Consider the following 17,748-nt stretch of genomic DNA (forward strand, 5'->3'; position numbering starts at 1 on the left):
CCCCAAGGAATGTAGAAAGCAGGATTAGGTGTACAGTCATTTGTTGACAGAATTTGCTGTTATTTTGAATGTGATGGACACTGTTCAGAATTTCTGCTGTGCTGTTGTTTTTTTAGGTTTTGATTTTTAGAACTGTACAATGACAAAATCAAAATCTAAAGAAAATACAGCGCAGATGGATGTCTTCATGTGCTGTGCAATGGACATAGAACTCCTGCAATCTCTACTCATGTTTTAACTTAATTTCAGTGTCTGGCCTATGTACAGTACACTGTGAATTATCTTATCATTTTTGGAAGGGCTTTGTTCAACTCAATGTTTTTGTGAATGTTGAAGGTGATGGTTTTTGCAGTGCACGTTTTTCTTCAGGAGCCATCCTCCTGCTGCATAACTGGTGAGCTTTTAGATGAAGTTGTTGATGTGTGATCCTCCTCTTTAAGTTGTTGGTCTCATGGTAGTCTTGCCTTGTAGAGATCCTGGACTTTGGATACCCCCAGAACTCTGAGACTGGTGCCCTGAAGACGTTCATCACTCAGCAGGGCATCAAGAGCCAGGTACACAAGATGAGTGGGAGGGAGGGAGCTCCTTGTTCCTGAGTTTTAGAGGGTTATGTCCAGCTGCAACTGTCAGACATCACAGATCAGAACATGATCATGTTGGATGGGAAGTATTTAATGTCTTCTCTCTGTGTCTCTCTCTCTCCTCTTCAATGGTTGTCACTGGTCCTTTGAACATCCTCCAGCACCATGTGAGTACTCTCCATTTAGATTTGTAGTTAAAATGTGAGGATAACACTTAATTGTCGCTTGAATTATCTGTATTTCCAGCATGACAATCTGATATTCTCTATTTTCCTCTCTTTTTCCTGTCTTTCCTCATGTCTCTACATTTCTATTCCCATCCCTCTCCTATCCTCTCTCTAATAGACCAAGGAGGAACAGTCACAGATCACCAGTCAGGTAACAGGACAGATTGGTTGGCGTCGAGAGGGCATCAAGTATCGTCGCAATGAGCTCTTCTTGGATGTCCTGGAGAGTGTCAACCTGCTCATGTCACCACAGGGTAAAGCTGCTACCTCTTGTGGGTGTTATGAAACACATCTCTCATGTAACCCATATGTTTAAGTCACAAATTACTTTCACAGTACAATCATGAGGCACGCACACAAACACACACACACAAACACACACACTGAGAATGTAGTGACTAACAAAATTAAGTTGGCTGGACTGACAATGTACCTGGCACCCTCCTTTCCTTTTCCACCCAGGCCAGGTTCTGAGTGCCCACGTTTCTGGAAGAGTAGTGATGAAGAGCTACCTAAGTGGGATGCCTGAGTGCAAGTTTGGCATGAATGACAAGATCATCATTGATAAGCAGGGCAAGGGGGGTGCCACCGAAGAGGCGGGCAAGAGGTGAGGGTGCAGTGTGACAAGTTTCAACAATCTGGGTACCATGCTGGTGCATCAAGTATTTTATTTCCCTTGCATTTTTGTAGCTCTCAAAGGACGTAGAGAAAAGTGTCAAATGATGCATCACTATTTAGGCTATTATGCTAAAAAACACAACGTATTTGTCTTCAGGATGGAATCACTGCTGATAACACTGAACTAACTCCACTTGTTTTAGGTATTTGATAAGTTCAGCTGTTTTCATCTGCAGTACAACTTGATTAAAACATTCTCTGTGAAGTGAATGCATGTAATCATTTTGCTACATGAAATGACTTGTGGTTATACAGTATGTATTTTTGCATTGTTGTACGGTGTTTTGGGGTTTCTGTAGAGTGCTAAGATGTTTTCACTTGTTTTTTCTTTGATTTCTGTTTTATTTTCTTCCCTTTCTCTATGCTGGACGTCAGTGAGTTGGGGGGCAGGTAGTGTACCTCTCTCACTTGTTCAGACTTGTCTCCATCTTTAGTCTGCATTTCTGTCTATCATTGTGTGTACTGAGGTTGCAAACATTGATAATATATAAATAACTGCATGAAATTATCTACTGACCGCCCAATGGATTCCTGCGAGAGATGAGATTGGTGCAGTGAATCTAGGAAATGCCATTAATGGGCACTGTCATAGCGACATCTGGTGCAGTCCGTTGCTAAAGTAGAGGCACGTTTCAGTGTTTTTCTGACCTGCATCGGGTTCACATACTCACCGATACATATGCATTTGATGTGCGTGTATGCTTGACGTGCTTTCATTTTGGTAAAAAAATAGATATGCTTCTAACATGACTTGACTGACGGCTATGATATATTTTTTTAAAGACTACATATTATAGGAGGAAACACGCTTTTTGGCACCAGCCACTGCAGTCCTGATGGCCACATCTGGCTTAAAAATCTCACAGCAGGGGCAGGATTGCTCTCCTGGTTACAAATAGGAGTTACAGCAAGTGCTGTATGTTAACATCTGTATGGCTCAACATAGTTTTGTACATTGGTTTCTGTTATGTGTTTGTTTTGTGTCAGTGGATTTCAGAATGAGCTGAAGCTCACCACTGAACTCTGTGTGTGCTTATGCTCTTCATTAGGGGTTCAACCCAGAACACTGATACCCTATTGTAATTGCTGGAATTCGTATTATCATTAGGGGTTCAAGCCCGAATTCGTCTTCTTCTTCTTCTTATTCTTGGCCCTTGCTGTTTACCGCAAAAATCGGCTGATGAAAAATTAAAAATTTCGCCAATATGACAGACCATGTCCACCACTACTCACAAACCGGAAATGGCACCCATTAACCTATAGGTGCTGCTGTAAGTCAAAGGCTCAAGCTGCACCGCCCTATTTGAGTTAAAGTTATGAAAGTTGGTATACTGGTCCCTCTCCTCGCAAGGAACAAATTTGCCTCAAAGACCCATAGCTCCGCCATTATGTATTTTATACCATCTTGGATTAAAAAAATGAAAAATCTTCTTCTCATGAACTGTAAGTTCGATTCGCTTGAAATTACATGGGCATCAGGTTTTTTTTCTCCAATGGGAATGGTGGAATTTGGGTCATATCACCAAATGGCAAGAAGAGGGAGGCAAACACCATAAGTGTTGATTTCAGCTACTATCGTCTGCTGCCTTGTCTTAGTGTATTAGACTAGGTTCCCCCTTCATTATAAGCATCAATGAAGTGCCTGTGTGTCTGTTTATGTTTTTGAGGTATACTTTACACATATCCATGATCTTTTAATGGACTCTTAACCGCAACAGAACCAGACTGATCATGTGATTCGTGTGGCCCTGACTGTAGATAGCCATAGACCCTTTCTCAATTGTTACAAACTCGATTCCTCTCGTCCTCTAATCTCTTCTTCTCAAAAAGTATTGGAGGAGAATATCTAAGGGGCAAAACCCAGATCTTCTCCTCCAATGCGTTTGGGGAGGAAGCGAGTGGAGGACGGAGGAGAGGATGCAAGGAATCATGTTAAGAAAGCACCATAGACTATTGATGTTGTGGTCACAGTGGTCAACTATTACTGCTCTGTACATACTGGGTCTAGATGTGGTTCATTGTTTTACACCTCTCTATTAACCACCTATTTGCACCTCTCACTTCCTCTTCTGTCTTTCTTTCCCTGTCTACTGTCCTGTTTCAGCAGTGGGAAGCAATCCATAGCCATTGACGACTGCACATTCCACCAGTGTGTACGTCTTAGCAAGTTTGACTCAGAGCGTAGTATCAGCTTCATTCCCCCGGATGGAGATTATGAGCTCATGAGGTCAGTCTTTTTCTCTGTGTATGTGGGTTTGTACGTGTGTTAGTACAGTAGGTGTGTGTGTGGTATGAGTTGCTAGTGTCCACCATATAAATACATTTACAGCGCCCTGCGTAAGTATTGGGACAGTGAAGAATTTCTTCTTCTTTTGGCTCTATAATCCAAAAGTTTGGATTTGAAATCAAACAATTACTATGATGTTAAAGTAGAAATTCTCAGCTTTTATGAGTGAGGGTATTTGTGTACATATTGGTTTCACCATTTTTATAACTTTTTATACATAGTCCCCCTGTTTCAGTGCACCTAAATCAAGTGTGTTCCGTCACATAATGTTTGCAGGCATAAGAGAGCTTTCAATGTCTAGTATTGATTCTATTGATTCTATATGATTTGCTTTTGGAGTCTGCTATTGGCGTCTGTCAACATGAGGACCAAAGTGGTGTCAAAGAAACCATTATTTGGCTGAGAAATCTGAAAAAACAACATCAGAAACCTAGCCAAAACCTTAAGCTTGCCAAAATCAACAGTTTGCAACATTATTAAGAAGAAGAAAAAAAAGGGGAATGTTCTTGACTGGCCAAGTCATTCTTCAGATTTAAATCCAATTGAACATGCATTCCAATTCCTGATGGTAAGATTGTAGGGAAAAATACCTCAAAACAACTGAAGATGGCTGCAGTACTGGCCTGGCAGAGCATCACCAGAGAATATACCCAGCTCCTGGTGGGGTCATTAGGTCACAGCCAGTTATTGTATAGGCTTGTTGACAAAATACTAAACATGAGTGCTTAATTTGGACGTTATATGAATCCCATTACTTTCGTGACCTGAAATGTATAAAAAGTGTTGGCATTTCTTAATGGTGAAACCAATATACCAACACAAATACAATCAAATAAAAGCAGAGAATCTATACTTTAACCTCATAGTAACTGTTTGATTTCAAATCCAAACTTTGCAGTATAGAGCCAAAAGAAGAAAATATGCTTCACTGTCCCATTACTTACATGGGGCACCGTATCTTATGTTCCTCACTCAACTGTGAGCTTTAATTTAAGAGTTTTTGTTTGCTTTATTCCTATAGGTACCGCACCACTAAGGACATTATCCTGCCATTCCGTGTCATTCCATTGGTTAGGGAAGTTGGCCGCACAAAGCTGGAGGTCAAGGTCGTCATCAAGTCCAATTTCAAGCCCTCACTTTTGGCTCAGAAGATTGAGGTATGACTTCAGATTAGAGTTCTGTATCAGGTCAAGTACCCATGGTTCCCTGCGAATAAACTGCTAATAAATCAATTTGGTAAGATTTTTGGCAGTATGTAAATCTGGCAGTATGTAAACCGGTCATTGCAGTCCAAGTCAAGCATGTCATGGGTCGTGTTTGGTTTTGATGATGATAACAAAATAATTTATTTATCATATATTTGTGTTGCCTTGTAATTTCATTCTGTATTATGCCATCAGAGCGCAGCCTGAGAGACTAACTGCTTGTTCTGTCCTTCTCCTACTTATGTGAGAAGTTTTGAAAATTAGCAAGTATTTAAAAAGTATTTATGACAATAAGAATGTTACTTTCTCCTTATATGGGTATAGAGTCGGGTTTCGGGTTAAGTTCTTGTGGTTCAGGTCGAGTCGCAGCAGCACCCTGCCCCGTTGGTGGGTTGTAATTCAGATTTTGGCAGAATTGTTGCTGGTCGGGTGTGGGTTGTGAAAAATGTACTCATGTACGACTCAGATTGATGCAGGAACATTTGCACAAATCTTTGTGCAATAACATTTGTTCAAAAAGAGGCGCAATGAATTAACGCGTGATAAAGATGAGAAATCGGCTGCCTAAACACTTCTTTTTACATATTTTACCCAGGTGCGCATTCCCACCCCTCTCAACACCAGTGGTGTCCAGGTGATCTGCATGAAGGGTAAAGCCAAGTACAAAGCCAGTGAAAATGCTATTGTCTGGAAGTAAGTTCTCATTGCTTCTCCTATTACTCTATAGTCCCAAGTGCTAGCTTTGGACAAGACTGGAAATTGACATTGAAAAAGGTGTTTCATTGTGCCAATGACGAGGAGGATTATGCATGAAGTTGGGTGATCAATGATTGGATTACCCTTTTTCGTGGAGGGCAAGAACATTTTGCTGACAAAGGCCCTCAAAGCTGTAATTGATCTATGAGATCATGTCTTAAAACTGACCTAAAACAGCATCAACATTCTCGTTATCACTTTCTATGATGACATAACATCAAAGCTACCCTCCGCAAGTGGGAATTGGCTGGCCCACCACTTAAAGCGATGGTTCTGCCTATTTTCATGTTTAGGTGAAATATCTTATCCTGAGTTGGTCTCAAAGGCCAGTCATGAAAGCTTCTCTGGTTCTCTATTCTCCACTTTGCTACCACAACAAGGGCTAACAGTTAGCACCTCCCTCTCTAATAGACAGTGTAGGGCCTTATAGAATGGCAGTCACAATACAGAGGGTTGGCAAGGAAATGTTCCGCCAATTGTATTGTTAATAGCATAGTATAACTTAATAATCTGTTAATAATCAATTAATAATCTGACTGCCAAGTAATTTAATAAACACTGTGCGAAGAATTGTTGAGTTTGTGCTGATTAGGGCAAGAATGGTCAAGTTAGAATGAATCAAATGAGCCTTTAATAATACTGTAAACTTATCCAATTACTACAAGGCAAATGCATCAGAGAAATGTTACATTGTACCCTCATGGTGAGAGAGAGAGAGAGAGAGAACCACATGGTCACTTTTACATACTCACAGGTTCAGCTGAGACCACACACCAAGACAAAGAGAAATAATCTGTCCCTTAACTTCTGTCCTTATACCCGACTTCCAACCATAGTATTTAAATTAAGAGCTGTTTGCAAGGAGAACCAATGAGACCTCATCCTATCAATTATAACCACAAAAGCACATCAACACATTCCTGAGAGGGCTTGTAAAACATCAGAGAGATCAGTCATTTGGCCCATTGGGCAAGGGAGGGGGGCAGAATTGATGTCTCCCCCTTCAACAGGATTTCATGGACAGGATTAGCATTGTTGACATTATTATATGCCGAAACATCAAACAAAGTTTAGAGGTGTTATGCTTTAAAGGATTTTTTGATGTGCATACTATTGAAAATAAAACAATTAGTCTCTATAATTGATTTGCTCAGAACTGGAACTATTTCGGTTTCACCAGCCAAACCCTCCCCATACAGTGCAAGCACACGACCGCGGAATGATTACTAGCTGTGAACAAAAAGTTGCCGGTATCCTAAATGGAATCCAGGAAGTATATGTGAAAATTGAACATAGCGTTGCAATAATATACAATGTCGTTTGTAATTACAATAAAAGCATGTGCATGTTCATCTAGTATATAGCCGCAACTAAACTTTGTTTGAAGTTTCTCTGAGAAGATTTTGGCATGTAATTTCAACAATGCTAACATGTGCCGTTGGAATCCTGTCTATTGGAGAGGGCGCAGCTAACTCTTAGCCTTTGCTGAGGTAGCGAAGTGGAGAACTGAGAACCGGAGAAGCTTTCCACAACTGCCCTATGAGGACAACTCAGAGTAAGATGATATTTCACTTAAACATGAAAATAGGCTGAACCATCCCTTTAAGTGTGGTGTTGCTGTTTTGCTTAGTGACTGCCATTAAACAATTATTTGAGGTAAACCTATAGTAAGGTTTGAGGTTACAGCAGCATTTTTAACCCTAACCCTAACCCAGTAGAAGGATACAAACACTTTTTTTTCATGAATTTGCTTGGTTTTGAGAAACTTACCGGCACTGGAGATACCTCTCATCAGGCTATAATGGAAGTGATGGATGGCTTTTCCAATTTTTTTCTGCTATGTTGTAATCCAAATTGTTGGACTCGAGCAATAGGGATACAAAGCCCACCAGGGATACAAACAATTAGGAGGTTAATATTTTTTTTGTGATTTGTTGTGTAGTCATTTTAAGAATGTCTGCTGCAGGCCTCCTGTTGTTTTTATTCAAGAGTTCTGAAAGTTCCATGGCAGTTTTAGTAACAGTGGCTCTTAGAATGCTGGCCTAAATCAACATTCCACTATGTTAACCAGGTGAGAGGTTTTGGAGTTACAAAAAGCTTATTTAAAAAAAAAAAAAAAAGGTAAACCAAAAGCTATCAGAAAGCTTTAATCGGAGTTGATAATTTTGAGTTTTTGGCAAATGTTTCAGTTGAAATTATGTGAATACCTTAAAAGGTATAAGAGCGGCAGTCGTTAACAAATTGCATTTTTTGGACTCATGTTGAAAAGTGCCCATTCAAGTTTGTATAGTTTAAAAAGTTTAAAATAGGTATCAAAACCATAAGTCATAGCAAAGCTAGTTAGACCTCTCTGCACGTTGGATTGGTGTGAACAGCTTAAAAGATGTACAGAAAGTAGGGGTTTAGTAGGTCCAAGCCGACACTTCAGCGGGGTACTTACATTTACATTCATGGCATTTAGCAGACGCCTTTATCCAAAGCGACTTACAACAAATACATTTGTTTAAGTAAGTTAATCATCTATGCATCAGTCATCATAAGAAAAAGTAATCTATGGTAGGACCAGGGGCCATTGGCAGTCACAATGCTAGAAGAAGAAACTTGTACAGGGGGGTAGTGGGGGTGAAGAGGTCTCTAGGGTTAGGGTTAGTACAGGGGGGTAGTGGGGGTGAAGAGATCTTTAGGAGGGTACTTCTAAGTACTTCCCGCAGCTGCAGAAATTTCACGGTGTGAAGTGTTGCCAAAAGCCACAAGGTGGTGACAAGAGCTGTGAAGGATGGGATATGCATCTTGCACTTGCAAACATCCATGTTTGTTTACATTTGTCAGCGTACATTTCACAGCGTGCACAAACAATAACTATCATCAGATTATTTAAATTAAGTGTTTTAGTCAATTATTAGTGATTTGATCACTAATGAGCTCACACGTAATGTGTTAAATTGTGAATTGTAAACGCTACATCGCGAACAGAGAATGATCTCACATGAGAAGATATACTTTCATCAGAGCCAAACAGGGCTGTTTTACTGTAACACCATGTTTTGAAGCTAATATACAGTATCAAGGAGAGGAAAAGATGTGAAGGGGCTACAGTGAGGGAGGTGCTAACTAAAATGTTGCGAGGGGGATGGAGGGGGGGCTGTGTTGCATATCACATGTTAAACAAGCAATTCTGGTTACTTTTGATGTGAGAATAACGCAGTGTGAGTGAAAAGCATCAAATGATCAGATTTCAGGTTTATGACACAAGGCCTATAAAGTGCTCTGATAAGCATTGCATATACAGTGCCTATAGAAAGTCATCATACCCTGTGAAATCTTTACCTTTTGTCACATTACACCCTGGAAATTAAAATAAATCAGATCTAACTTTTTTTGAGCTGTATGTACACATTATAACCCTCATCATCAAAGTGAAACTAAAAATTGTAAAAATTCTGGACAATTATTAAAAATTAATTAGTGAAATACCTCGTTTGGTTAAGTGATCAGCCCCTTAGAGCAGCGTTTCCCAACCGCTGTGCCGCGGCACACTAGTGTGCCGTGAGAGATCGTTGGGTGTGCCGTGAGAAATTATCCAATTTCACTAACATTTATTAATTATTATCTGCAAATAATATGCCATTGTCGAGTGTCTGTGCTGTAATATAGTGACTGGCAGAGTAATGTAATATTCGTCCGGGTGGCAGCAGGTAGCTAATTGCCTCGTTCCTTCTTAGAGACAAGAGAATTAGTGACGCATGCGACAGGTCGTGGTGACAGTGATGGAGAAGTTTTTAAAAAGGAAAAATGCAAACTCCGAACTGGGCCCTGGACAAGATTCTGACCCAGGTAAAGGCCCTAGTATGAGTGGTGGTAAAAAGAAAGCAAAGACGGTAAGCTTGAGGCAATACAGCGAAAGCTATCTTTCGTTCGGATTTACTTTCACTCGAACTCGTAGCTAAATCAAAAAAGTCCCACTCTGTGGCAGAGACATTAATACTACCTGCCTGCAAAGCCATTGTCAACGAGATGCTCGGCCCTGACGCGGTTAAAGACATAGCTAAAGTCCCGCTCTCAGATAACACAATTGCCAGGCGTACTGATGACATGTCTACAGACATCGAAAGTCATGTTTTGGGAAAGATACGCATCAGTAGGAAATTTGCGTTGCAACTTGATGAGTCTACGTATATTATTGTATCAGGCTACAGAGTGTCATTTTGTAACATTTTTGGTTGGTGGTGTGCCGCAAGATTCTTTCAATGTAAAAAATGTGCCGTGGCTCAAAAAAGGTTGAAAAACACTGCCTTAGAGTATACCATTATAAACTTGCTCAGGTGCAACCAATCAACTTCCAGATCAAACACCAGGCTAATTGCCCCCCACCTGACATCAATTGTAGTGGTTTTGATTACTTCAGAATAAAGTTGTAGGAAGGCACAAGTTAGGTAAAGGCTACAAAAAGATTTCGAAGGCTTTAGCTATCCCTCTGAGTACCGTTCAGAGCATCATTAAGAAGTGGAAGGCGTATGGCACCACCACAGCAGTGCCACAGTCAGTCTCGTTTGTGCTGGTCAGACGAGACTAAGATTGAACTTTTTGGACTGAACTCCAAGCGCTATGTTTGGTGAAAACACAGCACACCACCCACAACACACCATACCTACTGTGAAGCATGGTGGTGGCAACATTATGTTGTGGGGATGTTTCTCTTCAGCGGGGACTGGGCAATTGGTCAGGATTAAAGGGAAAATGGATGCTGCCAAGTACACCCAAATTCTTGAGGACAATCTGCGTCCCTCTGCTAGACAGCTGAAGATGGGCAGGTCATTCACCTTCTAACGCGACAACGATCCTAAACATACCGCCAAAAGAACAACGCAGTGGCTTAAGGATAGAAAGGTGAATGTCCCTGAGTGGCCAAGTCAGAGCCCTGACTTAAACACAATAGAAAATCTGTGGATGGACTTGAAGAGAGCAGTCCATCGCCGCTCACCACAGAATTTGACTGAACTCGAACAATTCTGCGAGGAAGAATGGGCAAATATTCTCCAATCTAGGTGTGCAAAGCTAGTAGAGACATATCCAAACAGATTGATGGCTGTAATTGCAGCAAAAGGTGGCTCTACAAAGTATTAAATCAGGGGACTGATGACTTTTCCAACCCTGTTATTCTTGTTTTTAATTTTTTATACATTTTCAGAACTGTCACCTTTTTTTTTCATTAGTTTGATGTTGTATGGCTAAATTTGTACAGAAAGCTGGAAAAAGCTTTTTTTAATGGGTTTTGATTTCAAGCTGTACGACAAATATAGTAACTATTTCAAAGGGGTATGATGACTTTCTATAGGCACCATACAGTGTCTTTGGAAAGTATTCAGACCCCTTCACTTTTTCCACATTTTATTGTATTATAGTCTCGATTTAAAATGGATTAAATTAAAATAATTTACCATCAATCCACCCACAATACCCCAGAATGACAAAGCAAAAACAGGTTTTTAGAAATTTGAGTAAATGTATTAACATTGAAATACAGAAATACCTCATGTACATAAGTATTCAGACCCTTTGCTATAACACTCTTAAAATGAGCTGAAATGCATAAATGTCAACAAATCACTCTAAGTTGAAGTGAGTCCATCTTAATGCAAGGTTAGTAGTTCATGTAATTTTGGAATAAATATCTTTGTTTTTATACGGTCTCTGATTTGCATAGGAATCAAGTACACACTGTAGATTAGGATGTCACTACCAACTCAGCAAATTTCATAATTTTCTCTTGATCCTGATAAACTCCCCAGTCCCTGCCAGTGACAGGACTCCCGCGACATTGTCACACCAGTTGGGACTTTCGAAATTCCTACCTACTGTAGGAGAAGTAGCACTGGGAAGAATTGGAATAATAAGTATGTTGAAGAACCGTAGTTGGACTTACTGAAGCAAGCCCACCTAATATGTTCGAAAAACAATAGTTGGAGTTGCTGAATGATACAAGCCCACTATAGACCTGCATCTATACTGGGTGTTTTACAGTTTCAAAAAGGACATATTTGAGTGTTTTTGGAGCCTCTGTTCATGTTTGCACGATTGCCCCCATCACTTCCATTGTAGCCTGATGTGGGGTATCGCTGCTGTCACTAAGTTTCTCAACCAAGGGAATTCACTCAGACAGATAGGTAGACAAGTTGTCTACCTTTCTACAGCATGCCATTTACCTCAGAAATATAGATTTGGTTCCAAAAATATGAATTTATCCTTTAACAAGCCATTTTTCATTCTTAATATTCTGTTATTTTTGGTAAGTAAGCTTACAACAGCAAAGTGTTTGTCTTTGTATGTACCTGTATTTACTATGGTATAGTATGTAAATACCATCTGTTTTTCTACAGAATCAAGCGTATGGCTGGGATGAAGGAGTCTCAGATCAGTGCTGAGATTGAGCTTCTACCCACCAATGACAAGAAGAAGTGGGCACGGCCCCCTATCTCTATGAACTTTGAGGTGAGCTTTTGGAGCATTTCTGTATTTTCACATAACAGGCCCTCAATCTAGAGGTCAAATTTACATTTACATCAAATGAATTAGAAATACTTTACATTGCTATACAGAGGATTAACAAGCTATGTAAAGTACTTTTTAACCTTAAGTTTTCAGCTTGAAATAGCACTATAGCCTCATATATGTATAATACATCATAGGCATAGGCCTAATATATCAGCAAAATATTCTTCTTTTATACAGTAGGCCAGAGTTTAGAACTTGGCCGCCTGTGTAACCATGTTGCAGAAGTACTGCGACGGCACTAGTGAGTTTTATTTCAGGTCATTCACCTCAGCAACACAACCACCAGGAGGCGTCGTTGAGCATAATGGACATGCTTAAAGTGTGTTAACAAACATTCCCGCCTGATGAATTATGTGAAGAGTAGCTTATGTGTTGATATATCAATTTGGAAAAGGACAAATTATTGTCTAGTTGGAAAAATTCAAAATGATGTTCTTGGATGAACCTTAAATTAGAACAAATCATGTCTTCGTGGACACTTCATAAAATGATGTCAGACATGGAATATGTGTGTCTGTGGAATTGCATATTATTAAAGTGATATAATGTTTCTCAGTTGATTCCGCACAATTCAGCACTAGGCTAAATGGACACAGTGCGCTCCCAAAGCAAAGAGTGCAGTTTTCCGCTCTGGCACTGCAAGTTCATGTTGAACGTATTTCACATGATTGAAATGAGAGCTTTCATTAAACAATCAAACATTTTAAACTGCCATGTGTAATGACAATAATTAAACAAATTATATTTTCTAATAATAATAATAATAATGCCTGTATCTAACAAGTCATTTGTAGTTGCCTATTGTCTGTATTTGATTGTTCATTTTCACCCCTGACCGTCATACAGTACTGTACCATTGTCAGAAAGGTGATTGTATTGGGGGAAGGTGAGAAAATGGTAACATATTGGACATTCATAATGCCATTGCCAACTTCTGCTGCAACTCCTATCCAACGAGTCATTTGTAGTTGCCTACTGTCTGTATTTGACTGTTCTTTTTCACCCCTGTCTTGTCATATCATGTATCATAGTTGGCTATAAATGCAGTGCTTTCACAGCTGATTCACTCGAGTGCACCAGTCCGGACCCGATAAACGTCCCAACTCATCCAAACCTGCACTACAATCTACCAGGAGCCTATGCCAACGTGCACCACCACACAAAATTATTGCATATAGGCTTTAGGAGTAGCCTAACCAGTGTGGTATCTAGACTACCAGAGTGCAAGTTGCTATCGGTATATTAAGGAGTGAGTTAAGACAGACGTGTAAATACTTATGTTCTGTATAACTGCATCGTAACATGGCATCACGCGTAGGCTAACATTAGACAGATCACAGAGCCTTGATGAACATCTCTGCTGCGATAAGTGGGTCATGATGGGCAGTGAATTACAATATAGTGGGGGAAGTTGTGGAGTGGGGGAAGGCGAGCGAATTTGTCAGTAAATGTGGGCTCATCTTCTGCTGTCCTATATAGGTTGTTATCATTAAGCGTCACAATAGACTCTGCCAAATCCATGCGCACTTTATTGGAAAGCTGATATCCAATCAATGAGAAATTAGGCTAAATTAGCTGGAAGTTTACGCAGTCAATGTTTTTAATGACAACAACCAGGCACGTTGGAAGGGAGGTGCGGCCGCAGTTCTCTATGATATGTAACATTAAAGGCTACAGTAAAGTCTATGTTTGCATGTCAATCTTCTATGAACTAACAGAATTCGTTAAATAAAGAACTTTACTGTTCTAGGGGAGGAGTGGGACTGGCTTGTACTCAGCGTTCAAATTGTATCTCTAAAAGACTAGTCTAGTGGCAAAATAAATTGTCACGCTTTTGTTTGTTAATGAGAAATGATTTGAGCTTGTTGTAAGTGAGCTCAAGTGAGCACACAATGTATGAATCAAAAATGTGTAGCCTACAGTTCATGAATGTCACACACATCAAGAACTGTCCAAGGCTACAGCAATTATATGACACCTCTATGAAAGTACTTCATTTGTAGCAAACTATGATGCATGATATGATGGATAGGGGTGAAAAAGAACAGTCACATACAGACAATAGGCAACTATAAATGACTCTTTGGATACAGGCAGCAAGTGAAAATATTATTTGTTTTATTCTTGTCATTGCACATGACATGTAAACGTTTTTGATTGATTAACAAAAGCTCTCATTCAATCGTGTGAAATATGTTCAACGTGAACTTGCAGTGCCAGAGTAGAAAATGTAGGACACAAACTACGTTCTTTGCTTTGTGACTGCTGTGTCCATATAGCCTATTGCTGAAATGCGCAGAATCAACTGAGAAATGTTATATCGCTATGAGTTAATTAATACACAATTCTGCGGACACACTGCCACATATATTCCATGTCTAACATCATTATGAAATGTCCATGGAGACAAGATTTGTTCTAAATTAAGGTTTATCCAAAGACATCATTTTGAATTTCTCCGACCAGACTAATTTGTCCTTTTCCAAATTGAAAAAACAACTCTTGACCTACTATTTACGTAATTCATCAGGCAGCAATGTTTGTAAACACACTATAACACATTGTAAGCATATCCATTGGAATTGCTCAATGATGCCTCCTGGTGGTTGTTTTGCTGAGGTGAATTGCCTGAAATAAAACATGGCTTATAGTCGAGCTGACTCCCTACTGCCGTCGCGGTACCCTGGTGACATCGTCACACAAGCATGAATCTTTTAAACTCTGACCTACTGTATAGGCCTACCTGCATTTGCAAACACACACATACACACACACACACACACACACACACAAAATGAAACTTGCCATTTTGTTACCGTGTCTGTTGTGGTGTCCTTCACCATTGTTGTATGTCGTAACTTGTTGAAAAACATAATCTGTGCGTGCTCAACAAAAGTAAAACTATGGTACATTTCAAAGAAAGGAAGGAAAGTTGTTTTTGGAGAAGGGGCACGTGGCCAATTAAATGATTTACTAAAACTTCTACAAAATTGAGTATTTAAACCTCTTTAAAACCTCCCTGATTTGGTGTTGTTATTATGCCTGCTCTCAGAGCAGGGCATGGCTGATGTGGTGTTTGTGGTGGAGGAGCAGCAGCAGCTACAAAACCCCATCACCCCCCATCCCATCACCAATCACAGATAGAAGTGAGCCATGGTGATTTCGCTGAGTCACAAAATTTCGGCTGTTTTGTTCGCCATAAAGCCATTTTGCATCAAGGCTATTGCCCCACCCTTGTAGCAACGCACAGTGAACTTCGTTTCTCCAAGAAGTATGCTATGCACCAAGCTTTATTCCGACTTTTTCACAATTCCAGCAGAACCCATGTATTCATAGAATGTTTTATTTTTTATCCATTAGATCTATTATAACACTAGTTTAATTTTTTTGTTTCCAAGCTTTCAATAAGCAAGTGAGCACCAATCAGAAACAGTCTAATAAGTGGAACGGGGGTTTCCCAGTATAATTCAGAAAATGTAATAGCATTTTCATATCCAAAACAGCGATCCAAAACTAACTGCAATCTGAGAAGAACACTGGCATGTTTCCACAACCTTTTTTTCTCTTGGGTTTTAATTATTTAATTCCAATTTTGGGAGAGAAGCAACCTCTAATGAAAGAAACAACGTGTGCACTACAGACACACAAAACTACACTGGCTGACCGCACATTTGGGGACCTGTTTTTGGCTGACCAGTACCAGGAATAGGAATTAAAGGTTAGAATTATAGAAATGTTCTGTGGTGTAATCTTAACACTTATCTCCCTTCTTCGTACAGGTTCCCTTTGCTCCATCTGGGCTTAAAGTGCGCTACCTGAAGGTCTTTGAACCAAAGTTGAACTACAGTGATCATGATGTCATCAAATGGGTGCGCTACATCGGGCGCAGTGGCATCTACGAGACACGGTGCTAACAGCCCTCAAACAAAGAGAGCAATGGGGAGGCTGGAACAAGAGAGTAGTGAAAGACAACAACATGTAATATCTTTCTAGCCTCGTCTCTCCTGTTTTTTCATCTTTACAGGGGCTGGCTGACGAATGGAAAAATAACTGTGGCACATGATTTCAAAAGTATTGAACATGATTAAAACACAAGATGTTATAAACAGGACCTGTGGAGTAAAACAAATCTAAAAGGTCCCCTTTAATTCTTAAAAAGCCCTTTTCACCTATTCTGTACTACCCCCTTGTATTTGTCGTTTCATGCTAAATTTGTTGGTGATCTGATCAGCGTTGACATGAGCTATTGCTCATTTCTTCTTCTGTAGCACTCGGCACAGCCCATTCTTTTCTTATTCTTTCCCTAGCCGTGCTTTGTAACTCCACTGGTGTAAACACCCTTAGATTAATGTGTAGTTGCATCGAGAAGCAATTGTATAATTGTGCATAAATTTTTAATACACTGCCCCCTCAAGTATATTAGTTATGAATAGCCTGTGTTTTGTATTTAGTGCTTTGTGCAATCCCCATTCCATCAATCGCCATCCCACACACTTACCTGCTCAGTCATCCTCTTCTCATTCCAGTAGCTGTTACATTTATATTATAATTCCTCTATTGATGCAGATGATAATGAAAAGTGTTTGCTTTGGTTTCTGTTGTTCTTTGTGTCAGTGCTGCAGATTCCTTCTGCTTGACCAAAATTGTCAGTTAGTGGAACATGAAAAAAGATTTGAGAATAAATATATATACACCCACATTTCTATGTTGTATGAGAAGGGTCAAATGAGCTACTAAACATAGCTAGTCCTCACAATTTGCTGTCAGTTATAGTGTCTGTCGGCGCCTGAGTTGAGATGGTGTGTTTACTGTATGTGTGCGTTGCTGTTCTACCCCAGGGACATGGCCTGCTCAACATCTCTCAGGAGTCTGGAATTCTGACTCTTTACTTTTGCTTCAGTGGCTTCAGCCAATCTGAAGCTTCAATAAACCCCTTCTTCATGTGTACTGATTCCCCCACCTGTAAAAGCTTTGTGACTATCACTACATACATTTTTCCACTCTGACGTTGCTACCCTGCACTATGTTTTACCATGCCAACACTAAATTCTGCCTTGCTAACTGGAATGAGCTTTCCAGAAATAATCTCTCTAGCTGGGTTAGGCCCCATTGTGTCACCCTGAGAGATGGAGAGGGCGTCCCCTGAGGGCTTGCCCCACCAGCTTCAATGTTTGATCTCTATTTGGTAACTTTGTGACTGTCAAGGTAATCCTAATAAAAAGGTGTTACCAATTTAACTTTGTCCATGTATTTTATTTGCAATGATATTTGATTAAAATAGAAAAATAAATAAAAATAATATATAGAATGTCGCTGCTTCAAGTAGTCCGATTGTGGTGGTGTGGATGGATAGATGGGTAATTAAATTCTCATCCTTCAGGGGCCCATGAAAGACGAGTCTCCTGTCTGGCTTTTCTTTTTTTGCTCGCCCCTTCCGCCTTGCTTCCACATTTTCTCTTTGC

General features: G+C 40.0%; 1 protein-coding gene across 1 annotated transcript in view; it reads left to right on the forward strand.

The window, feature by feature from the left end:
* The window catches only part of LOC310822314 (AP-2 complex subunit mu-B-like), a 23,920-nt gene extending 6,403 nt beyond the window's left edge, over positions 1 to 17,517 (forward strand). Inside the window, exons 4-12 of the mRNA XM_083694659.1 lie at positions 459 to 554; positions 743 to 748; positions 927 to 1,062; positions 1,271 to 1,415; positions 3,591 to 3,713; positions 4,795 to 4,930; positions 5,574 to 5,671; positions 12,112 to 12,223; positions 16,066 to 17,517. Of these exons, the coding sequence (XP_083550785.1) occupies positions 459 to 554; positions 743 to 748; positions 927 to 1,062; positions 1,271 to 1,415; positions 3,591 to 3,713; positions 4,795 to 4,930; positions 5,574 to 5,671; positions 12,112 to 12,223; positions 16,066 to 16,200 (987 nt within the window). The 3' untranslated portion in view covers positions 16,201 to 17,517. The remainder of the gene's footprint in view (positions 1 to 458; positions 555 to 742; positions 749 to 926; positions 1,063 to 1,270; positions 1,416 to 3,590; positions 3,714 to 4,794; positions 4,931 to 5,573; positions 5,672 to 12,111; positions 12,224 to 16,065) is intronic.
* The last annotated feature ends 231 nt before the right edge of the window (positions 17,518 to 17,748 follow it).

The sequence above is a fragment of the Argentina silus genome (assembly GCF_951799395.1).
Source record: "Argentina silus genome assembly, chromosome: X".
NCBI classification, from domain to species: Eukaryota; Metazoa; Chordata; class Actinopteri; order Argentiniformes; family Argentinidae; genus Argentina; species Argentina silus.